Genomic DNA, 15744 nt, shown 5'->3' on the forward strand with positions numbered 1-15744 from the left:
CTTTTGAAGTTCTCTTAGGAAAGGGGAAAACAGTTTTGACATGCCTGTGCTCCTACAGCTATCCACACATAGTTGTTAGTTGGCTTACCATTTATCTGTATCCTCATTCCTTACCTTTCACAAAGATAATTAACCTCTGTAAAGACCACAGATCTACATAAAGATCAGTTTGCTTGTTGATGTTAATAGTCTGGGTACAAATATTGTGACACAACACAACCCATGGCAACTAAGAACGTGAATTTCTGATCAAAGTCCTCACTCCTGCCTTCTGTGGGGCCTTGGTATCTCCCTGCCCACGGCCAAATCAGGCCTGCTGCATGAGGAGCTGTGTAACACAAATCCCTCTCTCTATCGCTATCCAATAGTGTATTTTCTTTTAACAGAGGTAGTTGTCACCTGTATCAGCTCCCTGACCAGCTCAACAATGCTGCATCCAAATTACAGCGCAACCACAAGAATAAAATATTAGACCAAACACAAGCATTAGATGTATATCTCTCTGCCATGATCATGCATGTATGTAGCATTACAGGGTACCAACTCGATCAGTTCTACACACTAATTCTGAGGCAGGCACACCCTGGCAGTCATTGCTTTGTGTTGCAGCTTAGGAGCATGACATAAACACACCCCCACCTGTGTTATTGCTTGAGGACGGCCTGCATGGGTTGCTTCCAGCTCCATAACCATAATGGGCTGTTTGTCTTTATGGCCCCAGTGCCGTCCTGTGTCTGCGGCTTCAGGGCCACTGACGTCATGCTGCTGGGAGCACCCTCCTGCAGCTCTGGTGCCCTGCACAGCCCGCCTATATCTGCATGGTACGGTACATATAGGGTGAGCCCGCTGGCAGCCGTGTGTTGCTGCTGGCCGTGCAGATCCTGTGGTACTGCAGGTATGTTGCCCACAATTGCTTTGCCTCATAGCCAAGGCGGAAGGGTTCCCTTCAGCTTGAGCAAATCCTCAAACCATACTTAGAGTTTCAGCATCACTGAACTGAACTGCTGGGAATTGTAGGTTTTGTTAATGAGAACTTGTCATAACCATGGAAAATGTAGCTTTTTTTTTTCTCTTAGAAAAAAACTCACTCTCTTAATTAAGAGTATCCTTTCTGGTAAGTTTTCAAATGGTGAAAAGCTTGTGATACATTTTTTCAAAAGACAGAAAACATGAGGAAATATTTTGTGTAGAAAGAAAACAAACTTCCATGGGAAGAAATGCACGATTTTGGTGAAGATTACGCTACTCTGTTTCCTAGTTGTATCAGACCTGTCTGTTTGAGGTGCTGAACACTGGTGGATCTGTTGAGTGTTGGAGCAGTGGTGAGATGTGTGCTTTCCCTTCCTATCAGCCTGTGCAGCACCAGCTGCTGCTGACTGGTTTGTATGCATTTGTGCAGCATGCCTTCTCCTCAGCTAAAGCTGCTGGCTAACAAGCTGCCTTACCTCATCGTGACTTCTATGTGTCTGCTCACTACAAGGCTTAATCCCTTATGATATGTGCCATGTTGCTGTTAGTGATTTTATGCTGCTATTAGAGTATATATATTGCCTTAATGCTTTCTAATATGACTCCTGATTGCAAACGTTTCAAAGCCTACGTGTCATAATTAATCTTTATTAGCTGAATTGGAAAGCTGGCACACTCAATTTCTCCCCTTATAATACTTCAAATAAAATAGTTTGTAAGGTGGTGCGTGCGTGTGAAACACGCAAATAGAAATTCAAGGAAACGTTGTAAAAGAACAGTTTTGCTATTAAGCCTGTAATTATTACAGTTTTTTCCTCTATTTTGATTAGTGAGATTCCTGTTGATAATGGCATGCCTTTATACTGGGCTTATAAAATCTATTTGACATCTGTAAAATTGTTGGCCTGAGGTGCTTACAAAAAAGAAGTGGGAGCTGCTTGTAGCTCAAGCAGGGGCAACTCCCTGCCACTGTTCTGGATCAGGCCAACCCCAGCACTTCTGCTGTAACTGCTTTTTTTAAGGTAGGCGGAGACAGCCTCATCTTAGTTTTGGTCCAGAAAATGATGTTCTTATATGGTAGTACAGAAATTCTTATTGGTCAGTGTTGCATCTCCACCATTCCACCTTCTAGAGACCTAGTGCTGTAATATTTTCCTTTCATGGAACTTAAAGGAGAAAATCCCCTGAAATGCTGGGATTTCTTTTGAGACACAAAGATGTTGATGGGCCTGGGGCATCTCCTGTAAGAGGAAAGTCTGAGTGACGTGAGTCTGTTCAGCCTGAGGAAAAAAAGACTGAGGGGCTATTTGATAAATATTTGTGAATATCTAAAGGGGATGGGAAGCAAATGGATGAGGCCAGACACCTCTCAGTGGTGTGTAGTGATAGAACTGTGAGTAATGGCTTAAAACTTGTACATAGGAAGTTCTGTACTAACATGTGGAAGAATTTCTTTGCAGTAAGGGTAACAGGGCACTGAAACAGGTTGCTCAGAGAGACCGAGAAGTCTATTTCTATGGAGATACTCAAGACCGATCTGGACGCCTACCTCTGTGATCTATTGTAGGGAACTTGCTTGAGCAGGGGGTTGGACTCAATGATTTCTTGAGGTCCCCTCCAACCCCTGCAATTCTGTGATTCTGTGATTGTAACTCATGTTGCTACAGTTTCCAAAATAATTGTAAAATATACTACTGCTCATATATTCCTGCTAAAACATCCCAGGGATGAAAAAAACAACCATAAAACTGTGTGATATTTCATATATTTTATTGCTTGTAGAAGAACAAATTAGAAGACTTAAATCTCTGACTTCTCAGACTTCATTGAATCACAGAACTGCAGGGGTTGGAAGGGACCTCAGAGCTCATCTAGTTCCAACCCCCTGCCATGAGCAGGGCTGCCAATTTCACAATGAATAATAGCTTATGGATTTTTGATTTTCAGAAGGTCCATCAGGGTATGAATATATGTTAAAAATTCAGTTTTATCTTTTCTGCTTAAAATATAATATTTCACATACTGTTCTTCAGCATCTGCCAGATGAGATTTAAAAACAGAAATCTTGCTGTATCTTAATCTAAATAATTATTCCAGTAGCTCAAAATTATATCATTCGGATCCAGAAAAGTATATGTGTGCAGGTGTTGCAATTCAATCTTGTTAAGAATGAATACTTACATGCAAGAGGTTAGGAAGATCTACAGCTATCTTTGGAACATTGGTAGCAAGTTAATTTGCTGTGAAATATGCAGAAATATGCGATAAAAGCTTTGCATTATGAAGCAACTGGCAAAACTTTAGATAGCAGATCTGAGTTTTATCCATAAAAAGCATTATAAAATGAAAGTAAAATGGATTTGATATCTGTCTGCAATACAGCTGAGGGGCAATTATGGCAAATACTTTATTTTATGGAAACTATTCCATAGAATTATATAGTATAGGTAGTAATACCCCAGAACCTGCTCCTTGATAAAGTGCTGTATTCAGGTGATTGAAGGGAGAGTGCTGGTCCATACGTACAAATGATGAGTCATATCAATTTACTTAGCCTAATGTATACTGTCTGTGTTGTGCTGTAGGGCTTTTGTGTGTCTGTCTGGTTTGTTGGTTATTTTGTTATTTGCTGCCTTTAAGACATTTGTTGAGAAAATCAGGCACTTGGAAAATGTATGCCAATTAAACAGAATGACATTTTGGCTTTCTGCTTAGTTGAGGCTATTTCAAGTCCCTGTCACCCAAATCGGAGCTAAATGTCGTATGTTTAAGTCTGGCACATGGAGAAGTAAACTGGAAGGAGCTTTCTGTTTTCCTCACACCCATTTTAAATGGGCTCTTGATCATTTTTATCTAATGGTTTATATTAATGCTTGATAACACAACAGACAACTATGCTTAATATAGGCATAACAGTTTAATTTAACTGTTAACATTTAACATATTATTATACATATACATATACATATTATACATGTTATAATATAACATATATATTAACATAACATTTAACAGGCAACTATGCTTAACATAGGTCCCTACACAGGTCCTCTTAAAGGAGAGCTTTCATGCTGCAGTGAACTAGAGTTAGCAGGACCACAGCTAGGTGAAGTGTAGATGGTCGGTCGACTGATGGTGGAGAGAGAAACTGAACTTTGTGCTCCCATCATTTGCATGTCTGTAAATAGAGAATGACTGTAGTGAAACCCGGAGGGCTGTGGCAGTTTCCATGTTGTAACAAGGCTCACGAGGAAGAAGTGTAGGCATAGCTGTCTGATCATTGATTTTTCTGTCCTCTGGTAACCTATCTATGTTTTCTGGCTGATTGGCAAAGAAGTCCTGCTCCAGCATTTGACATTGTTTGTTGATATGGAAATACATGATGCCACACATTTAGCATGACTTAATGTATATGGGGTCACACACGGGCAAAGCACTTCATAGGCAAATAGAATTGGCAGATTCCTGTCCAGTACAATGTACAATCTGTGTGCAATCATCAGCCATAAACAAAGTCGGGGTGTCTGAAGCTGCAGCCAAACAAGTAGTATGGTGCAAGTGTGGTGTTATTGTATTCACTTGCAGTGCCTTTAGGAGCTCAGACGTCAGCTACCCAGCTACAAACACTTCAGGGGGGCTGCATGCTCTTCTCTGAATAGAAGGTGTGCCCTGAGCAACTGTTGTTATCATGGGCTATACCTGAGTTTTTGGCTTGTTTGTTTCAGTTTGGGATAGAAGGTCTCACTGGCACAACCTCTGGCACAGTGCTTTGGGTAAAAGGTTCACATTCGTGTTTTGGGAGGGTGTGCACCTGTTTGTGGCTGTCAGTCCTGTATACCCCATGGTAATGCCAAGGCTGATTTGAGGCGAGCAGGTTGGATATGCTCATTCCCAAGTGAACTCCAAATCAGATATTGTGAAGCCGAAAACAATTTGTACACTGATGAGCAACAACCATTTCCTTTGCCCAAGGGAGAATTCTGTACCATGTTGCCTCTGCAACATGGGTCATCTTTCCTGTAAATAGCTGGATGCCAGGCAGTTTCTTGGATATAGAGAACAGTCCTTATTTCAGTCAGCTAAAAAGGTTCTTAATGATAGCATTTAACATGCAAAACACTGCCACCATCCTGTAGATAGTTTGCACTATCGCTGTCAGCAGCAGCAGAGGGGAATTATATAGCAGCAATTTCCTTGTCTGTACAAGGACAGGGCAAAGAAGGAAGGGGGAGGACTTCTGCTGCCCTCAGCTGGAATTTTGCACATGCTTATTTGTCCTTAATCCTCTATCAATACATTGCAGTGATAAACAGAGACAGTCTTAGGTTGGGAGATTTTAGGTGTGCAAAATGGATACTCTCGGAGTGCTAGATCCTGAAAGTGCATTAAAAAAGGTCTGTATGAGGAGAGGAGAGGGGGAGGGGATCTGATTGGAAGTTTTTAATAAATATCTGAGTGTTTGTCGTCATCAGAGCTTCTGAGTGATGTTCAGGCTGGCAAAGCAGCCTGTCAGTCATAGTGTGATCCCTTGCAGGTTCATGTTGGTACTGGCAGACCGAGTACCTCCTTTCCCGCGGGTATGAGACTCATGCTTTGGCAGCAGCACTGGGAGCAGTGACGCGTGCTCATGGATAACCTACGCCACTCAGCGCTGTCCCATTTGCTGTCAGATTTAGAAATGGCACTGGCAGACTCTCATCACGTCGGACTTCTCCCTGGAGACTGGCTGTGACAAGCTTTTGAAAAATGTTTTGGAGGCAGTGTTGAAAAGTCTCTTGTAAGAAGCCCCGGTATCCTGTTTAAGTGTACAGATGTTATCGTTGTGAAAAAAGGGACCTTCACCTTCTTCCTGAGCAAGCCTTTGCCAACTTATACTTAGCACTTTATGTGTAATTTGTCCCAACATCATCAGAACACAGCATTTAATAATAGTGTTTTTAATTCTGGAGGACTCAAGGTTCTGTGCAGAAGAAAGGTGCTGTGGTTTTCCTTTTACAAATGTGGTAGTGGAAGCCCAGAGAAGTAAGCTGCCAAGATTCATGATAAAACTGGATAAAGAACGTGGCTAAATCTCTAGCCAGTCTCCTAATCGACAGGACTGTGGTGCCTTTCATCTCCATCAAGGTTTCCTTCCCCATGCGTGCAGAACCCCATCTATCAGACTACTCTGTGAGGAGCTGGACTTAGCTCAGTAATCTCTCTGTCACCACTGCCACCACTTCTCCCTCAGGGGCCTGTGCGTAAGTCGGTGCATCTTATCAGTGTCTCCCAGATGGAATGGCTGTGACTGTTGTGTGGGGTCATGCTACAGGAAACGGATGGCAAGGATGCAGCTCGTGCAGGGGGAGCAAGCTGGATGTCTCATGCTTTGGTCACTGCCTCTGCTCAACCCCCAGAGATTTTGTTTTCCTGAAAGAGGATAATGCAGTTGAACGCAGCACTGATGTCTGCTCCGCTGTGTGCCACTTGTGGTGCTATATGCCCTTCTTCTGTCATCCTAAGTTTAAACAGACCTTCCACTCCTAACTTGCATGATTTTTAAAAGGTCACTTCTTAAAGAAGGCCAGCAAAATAATGTAAATATCAAGAATTAATCACTGTGAGTAGTGCTGGTGTCCTGATGTGAGGAAAAACATTGGAAAAGGATGAAAGAATGCTGTGCCTATTGGGACAGCTGGGCAGTCTGTGAAAAATTTTGAGAAATCTGAACTTTAAGTTGGCACAGTGGATTCCTGGCATGATTTAACAGTTTTATCATTAGCTTAAACCATAGAAATGGATGTAAAAATGACTTTGTCGGAAGATAAAGCAGTGAGAGAATTCTCCTATGGGCAACCACTTCTACCTGTGTCACTTTAAGCTCCAATTCCTGCTCATATTTGGAGGTATTTGCTTTAGTGGATGGAAGGTTCAGTTGGGAATAGGTGCAGCGTGTGGGAAGAACATTTATCCAAGTCTGTGGGCTTTTGAAAATGACAGTGAGAGGAAGTGTCTGGTGAGGCTGTGGGAAGTACTGTGTTGGGCAGTTCTGCAGGCAGTCCTGTCTGCTTTGGAGTGGGGAAGAAGAGCTGTGCAAACCAGCTCAGTGTGTGAGAGGAGGGGAAGTTAGTTGCCTGTGCATGGCTGAACAAACCTCTTCCTAAAAGCTACATCAGGAGAGCTTTCTTTGTATATATGTCTGTATCCGTGTTAATACTGCTGTGACCAAGCACACACAATATTCTCCCAACTATGTATTACACGTTCCTATCTCTCTTCCTCTGGAAGAAAAGTTTCATCATTTTATTGATAGCCTGCTAGTATTATTTAAATAAAGCTGATATTATTTAAATAAAACTCTCAATTGTTGAATCAACTGTGATTTACAGAAAGACTTGTATTGCTAAAAAGCCAAGCGACTGAAGCTCTTTACATGTCCTTTTTCCAACTTATCCTCTCCATGCTTGGATCAACTGGCAAGGCTTAAAAAGAACTCCTGAAGGTTTCTGAGGTAGTAAGGGTGTTTCATCCTATGTGCTGGGAACCACACAGTCCCCTTCGGAAACTGCAATTATCACTTCAGTGAAAACCCCAAACCCACAACATTTGGTTGTCTCATTTCCTACTGACCTTCATCTCCTGAGTTCCCCACCTCTGGGATATTTGGAGTTGTAAATTAACTTTTGTGTCTGAGCTGAGGGACTGAAGAAACCCAGTTCCCACTTGAAAGCTTTTTCCTGACAGCCTTCCAAGTTCAGCTATGTAAGAAGAATGACAAGTTGTCATGTGTGTGCAGGTAGCTTGTGTGAGTTTGCTTGCATGATTACTGCATAGGGAAAGTACTGCTTCCTGTAGCATACTCACCAACTGCTCAGTTGGACTCTGAATTTTTAATAACTTTGAACAAACCACTGTTGGATTTAAAGTAGGAACACCTGCCAAGAAGGTTATTTCTAGGGTGCGTTTTTTTCCTTTGGAATGTCAGGTCTAAAAGTTTTGAAGGCCTCACACAGTGAAAACAACAATAATATGTCAGATAATAATGTCAGATAATTTACCTCTGATAGTAGATTATCTCATAAGATTCAAATTAAAGAAAACAAGCAAATATCAGCAGGGAGACACATTCATAAAGGCAGCAATCCCCTCCAGTGCCCGTTAGCTGTGTCGATATATGTGTGTTTATGTATGTGCATGCCTTGGGACTGTTGCTGCCTCCAGCTAGAGAAGGCAAGCAGCATGACTCACACTGAGCATCCCAACAGCTCAACCTGAGGGTGAGGTCCTGCTGGGCCCATCTGATGGCGATCCTGGATCACTGTGTAACAACATAGAGATGGTGACAAGTATTCTACTTAGCTCAGAAAAAGACTGCCTCGCTACAGTTTTCTGAATGATTATAGGAAGAGTATTCTACTTGCACTTTTCTTTAATTTAAAATGTGTTAAATGTTATGCATTTAAATATATTTTTCGTGTAGCTATTCTGAAGATCTTAGAATGGTTTGGGTTGGAAGGGAGCTTTAAGATCATCGAGTTCCAACCCACTGCTGTGGGCCCATCGAGCCTAGCCTTGAATGCCTCCAGGGTGGGAGCCTCACTGGGCAATCTGTTCCTGTGTCTCTCCACCCTCACAGTAAAGAGTTTCTTCTCAGCCCTCAGGAATTAAAGCACAGGAGGCATTTCCCCGAGGAAGGCACGTTGCGCACAGGTGTGGCTCGTGGCTGCCATACAATTGAACGCTGAAGGATTTATCTTCTATGTATAATGGGGACCGAAACGTCACCAGTTGCTGCAGTCCATCACCTCGGAAAGCCCAACGCGGACGATTTGGTTGATTCGACAGACCGCGTGCGTTCCGCGCACGGCCCCGGGCAGCACCCAGCCGTGCCCGGGGGCTTCGCGCCGCCGGCGCCGCCCCACCTTCTCCCCTCGGGCCTCCGCCTTTCTCCACCCGGGGCTGGGAGGGCCCCGCGTTCTCAGGCGCCGCCTCTCCGACGCGCCGGGCCGTCGAGGGGTTAATCCGGGTGCGCCGGAGGAGAAGCCGTGCAGCCGCGCGCCGCCCCGAGGCGTGCTCGTCCCTCCCGCACGGCGGCGGCGGCAGCGGCATATCAGTGCCGGTGCTGGGTGGCCGCTGGCGGGATCTTTGCTTGGAGCCGTGCCCGGACGGAGCAGCGGCAGCAGGAGGAGAAGCGCAGCCCCGCGCCGCGATGCCGGGCAGCGACACGGCACTGGCCGTGGATAGGACGTACTCGGACCCGGAGCGGCACCGGCGCCGCAAGACGCGGGTAAAGCGCATGGGGGTTCGGGGCCGAGCTCGGGAAGTTTTGTGCCGCGGTGCCTGGCTGTGAGGAGCAGCCCCGACCCGCAGCTGCTGCCACGGGGTCCCCGCTCGCGTTGTGCCGTGGTGGAGCTGGAGGGATGTGGGCTGTTAGCGTGCGCTTCTGTGCCGTGCTCCCGATCCTGAGCGCTCGCTTGTCAGTACAGGAAGATGGAAAGAAACCGGCTGTTGGCATAACAGAAACCGACACGCGATAGAAACTAGTAGGAGGTGGGAGGGAGAGAACTTGCTTACCGGCAACAACGGCGTTAGTGATTTCGGGAGTTCCTGCGGGTCGCCGGGCTCGGGCTGGCGCTGCGCCGCTCGTGGTCGCTGACCTGTGGATCGGAGAATTCATCCAGCGGCACAGCACGGCGGCTGCCCTGCTCCGGAGCCTGCGGGAGGGCCGGGCTCTGCCCTGAGGTGGACACAAAGGTGTATCTGTGTGCCCTGGGTGATGGCATATGCTACGTGCCGCTGCGTGGGATAGTTTTACTTATGGTCCGCTAGCAAGTTGAGCTTCACTTTATTATTATTATTGTTTTATTCATGTAACATATGCTACCTGTACTGACAACTCCCTGCTGTAGTGAGGGCAGGTGGTTCTCAGGGGTCTGTGCGGGTTTGGGTTCTTCCCCCGAGGCTCAGCTCCAACAGGTGTAAGGCACACGCTGCAGCACTTAGGCTTTTTCTCTCTTCTGTCCGTGGTGTTCTCTGCATCCCCTCCCAACCCGTGAATTAAAAGTGCTGAAAAGGTGTGCTGATGACTGTTGCTGTGTAATGAAATGTTTTAAGATAGGGAAGCCTACACACTGTAGCTTTACTACTGAAGTCTAGAATGCTCTCCATGCTGCAAGCTCAGTGTGTGTGCTACTCATAACTTGGTTACAAATTGTATGTATTTCCTTTCTTTTTCTCTTTACAAGGTGAACTAGTTAGTTTTTTTCATTGTTCTTGCTGGACGAATAATGTGCTGTCTAACTTAGTATGGCCGTGGAAGAAAACTGCATGCCTTCAAGGCTGATTTGGGGCATGTGTAAGAGCTAAAATGGGAGTTTCTACTCTGTAGTCCAGCTGATCTGCTTAATAGCATGAAGTATAATGGCTAACATGTGGTACAGTGCATCATACCTGCATATGGAAAAATAATAATAATCTCATCTTAAGACAGTTTCATGAACTCATTGGACTTTGGTCTAATTCTGAGTTTCATTTCATCAGAGTTACCCTCTCCTTTCCTTCCTGCAACCACGGGAATCGGAAACATAGCTCTTTATCAAGTTCCTAGAGGCCATGTAATTGCGTTGTTCCAGGGTCTGTGCTTTAAGAGTTGTGTAGCTCCGTGGAACTTGTAATATAATTGGCAGAGATGGAAGCAGCAGGCTTTGTACTCCAGATGATGGCAAGAGCTGGCATTAAGTACGTTTGTGCTTATTAGGGACAAATAGGATGTTTTCCTGGATAACTTCATCATTCCTCTTGCTGCTTTAACCAGAGGGACAGAAATGGCCAGGCACTGGAGCAGCAACAATTGGTGCTATTATGTAGGAAAGAAGCAAGAAAGAAGGATGCTGTTTCTCTCTTAGAGACTGAACAAAGAGCGTCAGAGCAGCTGGAGTTGAAGCTGCAGTTCTCAAACATTCATGGAGAAAAACAACACAGAGAATGAACACAGCAGCAGTGAGAGGGTACTCTGAGAGCCCAGGCAATCCGGGCAATGCTTGTGTGAAGCAGTCTCAGAGCTGCCTCCATCAGCACAGTGGAGACTGTGCATAGTAAATATAGTGAGGTGCATGTAATGTAGCTTGAGGAAAAGAGGAGGCAAGGTAGCTGCTGGACCTCTTAGTCTGCTTAAAATAGGATACTGAGTCTGGTTTTTGGGAGGCTAGGTTTTGGAGGGACTTAGCCAGCCTTATGGGTTTCAGCTGTGTCCTGACTGTCTCCAAACTGCTACTGTGTATGCTGGAGAAAGTCTTCACCAAATTCAGTTTGTAGAATTGCTAGAGCAACTTACCATGAATACAGCCTTCTGAGGGGGAGAAAAGATCTTACAATTCCTGCTGCTGGTCTAAAGCTCCTTCAGCATAAGGCACTGGCTCTGTTCAGTGCCTTCCTGTTTAAGACCACTCGAAGTATGATTTCCTGGGCTCTGCTGACAGTTCTCCAATGAGCTGTGTTATGTTTTGTGCAAAGATCTCAGCACCTGAAAGAGAGAAAACACTTTAATGAGGAACAGCTGTGTCATTCTTACTGTATGGAGAATTACTGCTGCTTGAGGAGGCCAAGAACTTTGAGGGAGAGGTTGGGGTTCTGCTCCCCTCTTTGGCCAAGTTGTTGGGGAGCTGTGCGTGGCAGCACTGAGTGAGGCATAAAACCTCTTCAGTCTGCTAATTTGTGCCTCATTATGTTATCGTGTGCTTCAGGACTGCTTGTTGGGGCCATGTTAGATCTCTCACTTCTGAGTGGTCACCAGGTTGTCCCGTTTAGATCTCAGAAGCCTGTGCATACTTTTTTGCTGCTGATCAGAGCTCTTCAATCTTGATCCCTAAAACCTTTCAGAACAGGTGTCCTCCGCAATGCATCAGGATTATCAGTTTATACATGTGGTCTTGTACTAGAAGAGGATTTTTATTGTACAACTGGAACGCCAGTTCCTGTACTGCATCCCATTGCAAGCCTATGCAGAGATGCATCCTGCTTTTAACCAACACCAGGTGCTTTGGACAGAGATGCAGGAAACCCCTGGTTGTGTAATGTATGGAACATTGGATCCTGTTCAGAACTCTCCCTCAGTAGTGATAGTTTTATATTTGAAATGGTAATAATTATTACTGCTCAAAAAAAAAGAGAAAAGTCTCACCTGGAGCAGATGTGGATGTGTGGGGCTTATTTTGTTAACAGGTGGGCATCCTTATTTTCAGTCTTCCTATGTTTTCAGCCTTAGTGAGAATAGCAGTAAAATCAGTGTTTGGGGGGATTAAATGATTCTTGTGTGATTGTACCAAAAAAAAAGGCTGACATTAGAAAAAAAATTAAAGAAGTACAGGTTTCCACTTGTTTTCTCATATTCTAGCAATAAAAAACGTCCTCTGAATGTCTCTTCCCTTTTTCTCGTGTCTCTCTTATGATCCCTCCCATTCATCTTGTCTGTAAGCAAGGCAGACTCCTTAATAATCTCGCCTCATATGGAAGTCTTTCTAAGCCTCTAATCACTTTCATCATCTGTGCTAGGATTCCCTTTATTTCTTGTAATCTTTTGTATATTTAGAGGAAATAACATAAAGGGGCTTAGAAAAGATTATTATTATTGTTTTAAACGACGAAAACTTACATACAAAAAAAAACAAAAAACAAAACAAACAAACAAACAAAAAAACACCCACAAAACCAAAACATAACAGTTTCAGGAGAAACAGAGATTTATTTGTTGCTCCTGGTGCTACTTTCAGTATGGGGCTATGCTGCTTCTGGGCTTCTGGAGCTCGTAAACAAACCTCCAGATATTTTGTGCTCAAAGAACTGATGTGTGCTTTTCCCAATTTCCATTTTTCCCATTTTCCAATTTTTTTTTGGCGTAAGATGAAGATAATTTAATGAGACAGAATGTTATTCAGACCCTCAAGCATTAGCTTTGAATCCACAATATGCCTAGAAATCTATGAAACCTGTCAGATAGTAGGCTATGTGATGCAGGAGTGATGGGGATGAGAAGGAAGCCACAATTGAGGTAGGGTCTCCAAAAGACAGATTAGCCATGAAGAATGAAGAAAAGCCCAGTTTGTTTGTGTAGAACTAGAATCCAGTTTTGATTATTTAGCCACTGCAGAACTATTTGGGACACTAACTTCTTAATATATTTTTTCCAGTGCCAGAAAGAGCTGTTAGAAAGTTTACAAAGCAGCTATGTTTTTTCTTTCTTGTTTCTTAGGGGTGGGGATTTGTGTTCTTTCTAAGGTTTAAGATGATTTTTATGTTTGGAAGTTCTGTACTTAAACATTTCATACCTTTTGGTCTCTGTGCCTGGGAACTTGCTGTCTCCTTTCCTTTGCTGTGCTTTTGGCTCCTCCTTACTGCAGTGGGTGATGCTGCTTGCAGGACTGGGGCATCTGCTTGCAGCTCTTTAAACGTTAGGTGTATTAACAGCAGCAACACAAAGCCATAGCCACTGGAGGAAAGTCTCCATCCTTTCAGTTTGCTTGTTTTGAAGGACGTGTGATTGCACTCCTGTCAGATGGCCAGTGCTGATGCAGGGGGCTGCAAGCAGTTCTAGATCCATAAGTTGCTTGCTGTCATCATCTCCATCAGTGAGGCTGTAGTCGGGTGCCACCTGGCACAGTGTCCGCATCGAGGCTGCGTCTGTAAGGATTTGGCTGGATGGATTGCTCTCACTTCTGTTGTCCAGTTCTAGGGCTTTTGGCAGCACCCAGAGAAAGTGTGCAGCTTTTATCTTCGCCCCTAGAACTCGGTGTGGTTTTGGGAAAGATGTGGGTATGAGATGAGATTCTGTATAGTGTTGGGGTGTGGTGTTACATAATAATAAAATATATATTATATATATATTTATATATATATTTATATATATAAAATAATAAAAATAATAATAATTTTTCCTATTATATATTCAAGTGGAATAACTTTACTGAAGAACATTTGCATTATCGCTAATGAGGATTGCGTTGTTTTTACTATTGAAATGTTCAGTTTTTCCTTAAGTCCAAAAGAGGAATGGAGTATTAATATGCAAAGCCAAAAATAAACCTGCTGTTCCAAAACCTTGACATATGGGATCTGGTATGCGACCGGGGTGGCTTGTGCCTGTGCAGCTAACCTTCTGCAGACTCTCTCAGCAAGCGAGAACTCCTCTGAGGCTGTTTTTCACACTGTACTGTATGATCTAAGCTTTAGTTCAGGGGCAGGAGTGAAAGAGGAGGACTCTCCTAGCTGAGGTGTAATGAATATCTACAAATCAGGAGCTTCATAGCATGGAGACGTGGCCCACTTTATTATTGTCATGTTTTGGTGTTGCATGTGCGTAAAATTCAAGAGGGTAAAAATTAGTAGCAGTGGTTTCCCATGTCTTTTCTTAGTTACCCCATGTATTTTCTGGATGCTGCAGTGCATTTTAATGGACCCGATAGTAGAAATTTGGCATATTTTTGTTAACAGTTTGTATAGTAGGCATCTCTTCTGTGCTTTGTCCATTTGTATATGGCTTGGTAACAGTTACCTTCCCTTATACATTTTTGTTTCAGCAGCTGAGTGAAGCAGTAATAGGGAGGTGTAAAGAATTAATACTGTGTAATTGAATTCAAATCAAAATGTGGTGAAAGTAGTTCTGAAGTCTGAGTGTTTCCATTGACAACAGTGGCCTATGGAACCAGTCTGAGATGAACTGGAGCAGCCTTACAGAAAACTGTCTTTGTATCAAGCAAGTGTTCAGTACAGGATGGTAGATGCTACTTTCAGTTTGTCTTACAGTCTCATTTAGCTTCAATCCGGATGGTCACTTCAAGTGATTGTCTAAGTCATATGATTTCCTTGAAATTGATAGGACTGTCTTTCGAAAAGGCTCCTTTTTGAAAGTCACCACTTATTATTACCTTGCTAATGCTATGTTTAGAGGAAGTATTTCTAGCTGGAGACGAAACATGATGGAAGCTGGTGCTTTAAAGATTGGGAAGACTATGCTGCTCTGAAGTCAGTTTGTTTGAGCAAAAGGTGTTGATTTGCAAAATGATACAAAGCTTTAGAGCAGAGATGGTGGCAGAAAAACCTGATATTGCCTACCACTACCATAAAAGCCCTCCATGTTTAGATAAGTAATACAGCTTAGAGGAAATGTGGGAAGTCAGTGCTTTGGGGTCTGTAATTGGGTAGTTTTTAAATCTAAGTTAATTTCTTCCTAGGATTTCAGTGCTGTCTACAGGAAATACTGTGACAGGAAGAGAAGCCCTGTAAGGGAGGTTGATGTAGCTACTTTCTCTGTTTTTATAGTGTTCAGTTTTCCTTTTATTCTGAGTTATTCCAGTACATTTACTATAGAAATTGCAGATAAGCCAGAAGTTATTATTCAAATACAAAGTGATATAAATATGCACAAGTTATGCTGTGTTATACCAGCATGCCTGGACAGGAGAGCGGCTCCAAAGATCCAGCTGACAGACCTACTGTAATTGACTCTTAACATTTCTACAGTAAGTGTGCTGAAGATTCATTGCTTTGCCTTTGATTTCTAGGAGACTAAAATCAGATGGGACGTAGCTGTTGTTTGGGCTCTAGTGGCCATTGACTGTGTTTGGATTACAACAGGCAAGAAGCTTTGGTTGAAAGCTGCAGGCAGCTGCAAGGAAAGGTGGAAGCTTTGAAACATGGTAGGATCAAAAGAGACATCTAGTGTTAGAAAAACTAGATGAACAGATCTCACTGAGTGAGAGTTGTCTAGATCAGGTCTGAGATGCCTTCTTCCTTAAGGAGGAC

The 15744-nt window shown here is 43.6% G+C and overlaps 1 protein-coding gene across 2 annotated transcripts in view; it reads left to right on the top strand.

The window, feature by feature from the left end:
- TMCC3 (transmembrane and coiled-coil domain family 3) overlaps positions 1 to 15744 on the top strand; it is a gene marked incomplete at both ends in the record, with an annotated part of 119955 nt that overhangs the window by 71230 nt on the left and 32981 nt on the right. The window contains one exon of one of the 2 annotated variants that reach the window (XM_079549054.1): positions 9158 to 9235. The exons of the other annotated variant lie outside the window; for it this stretch is intronic. Within the exon in view, the coding sequence (XP_079405180.1) occupies positions 9158 to 9235 (78 nt within the window). Of the gene's footprint in view, positions 1 to 9157; positions 9236 to 15744 lie in introns of those variants that run through there. 2 annotated transcript variants of the gene reach the window in all.

The sequence above is a fragment of the Tetrao urogallus genome, assembly GCF_951394365.1.
Source record: "Tetrao urogallus genome assembly, chromosome: 1".
Taxonomy (NCBI): Eukaryota; Metazoa; Chordata; class Aves; order Galliformes; family Phasianidae; genus Tetrao; species Tetrao urogallus.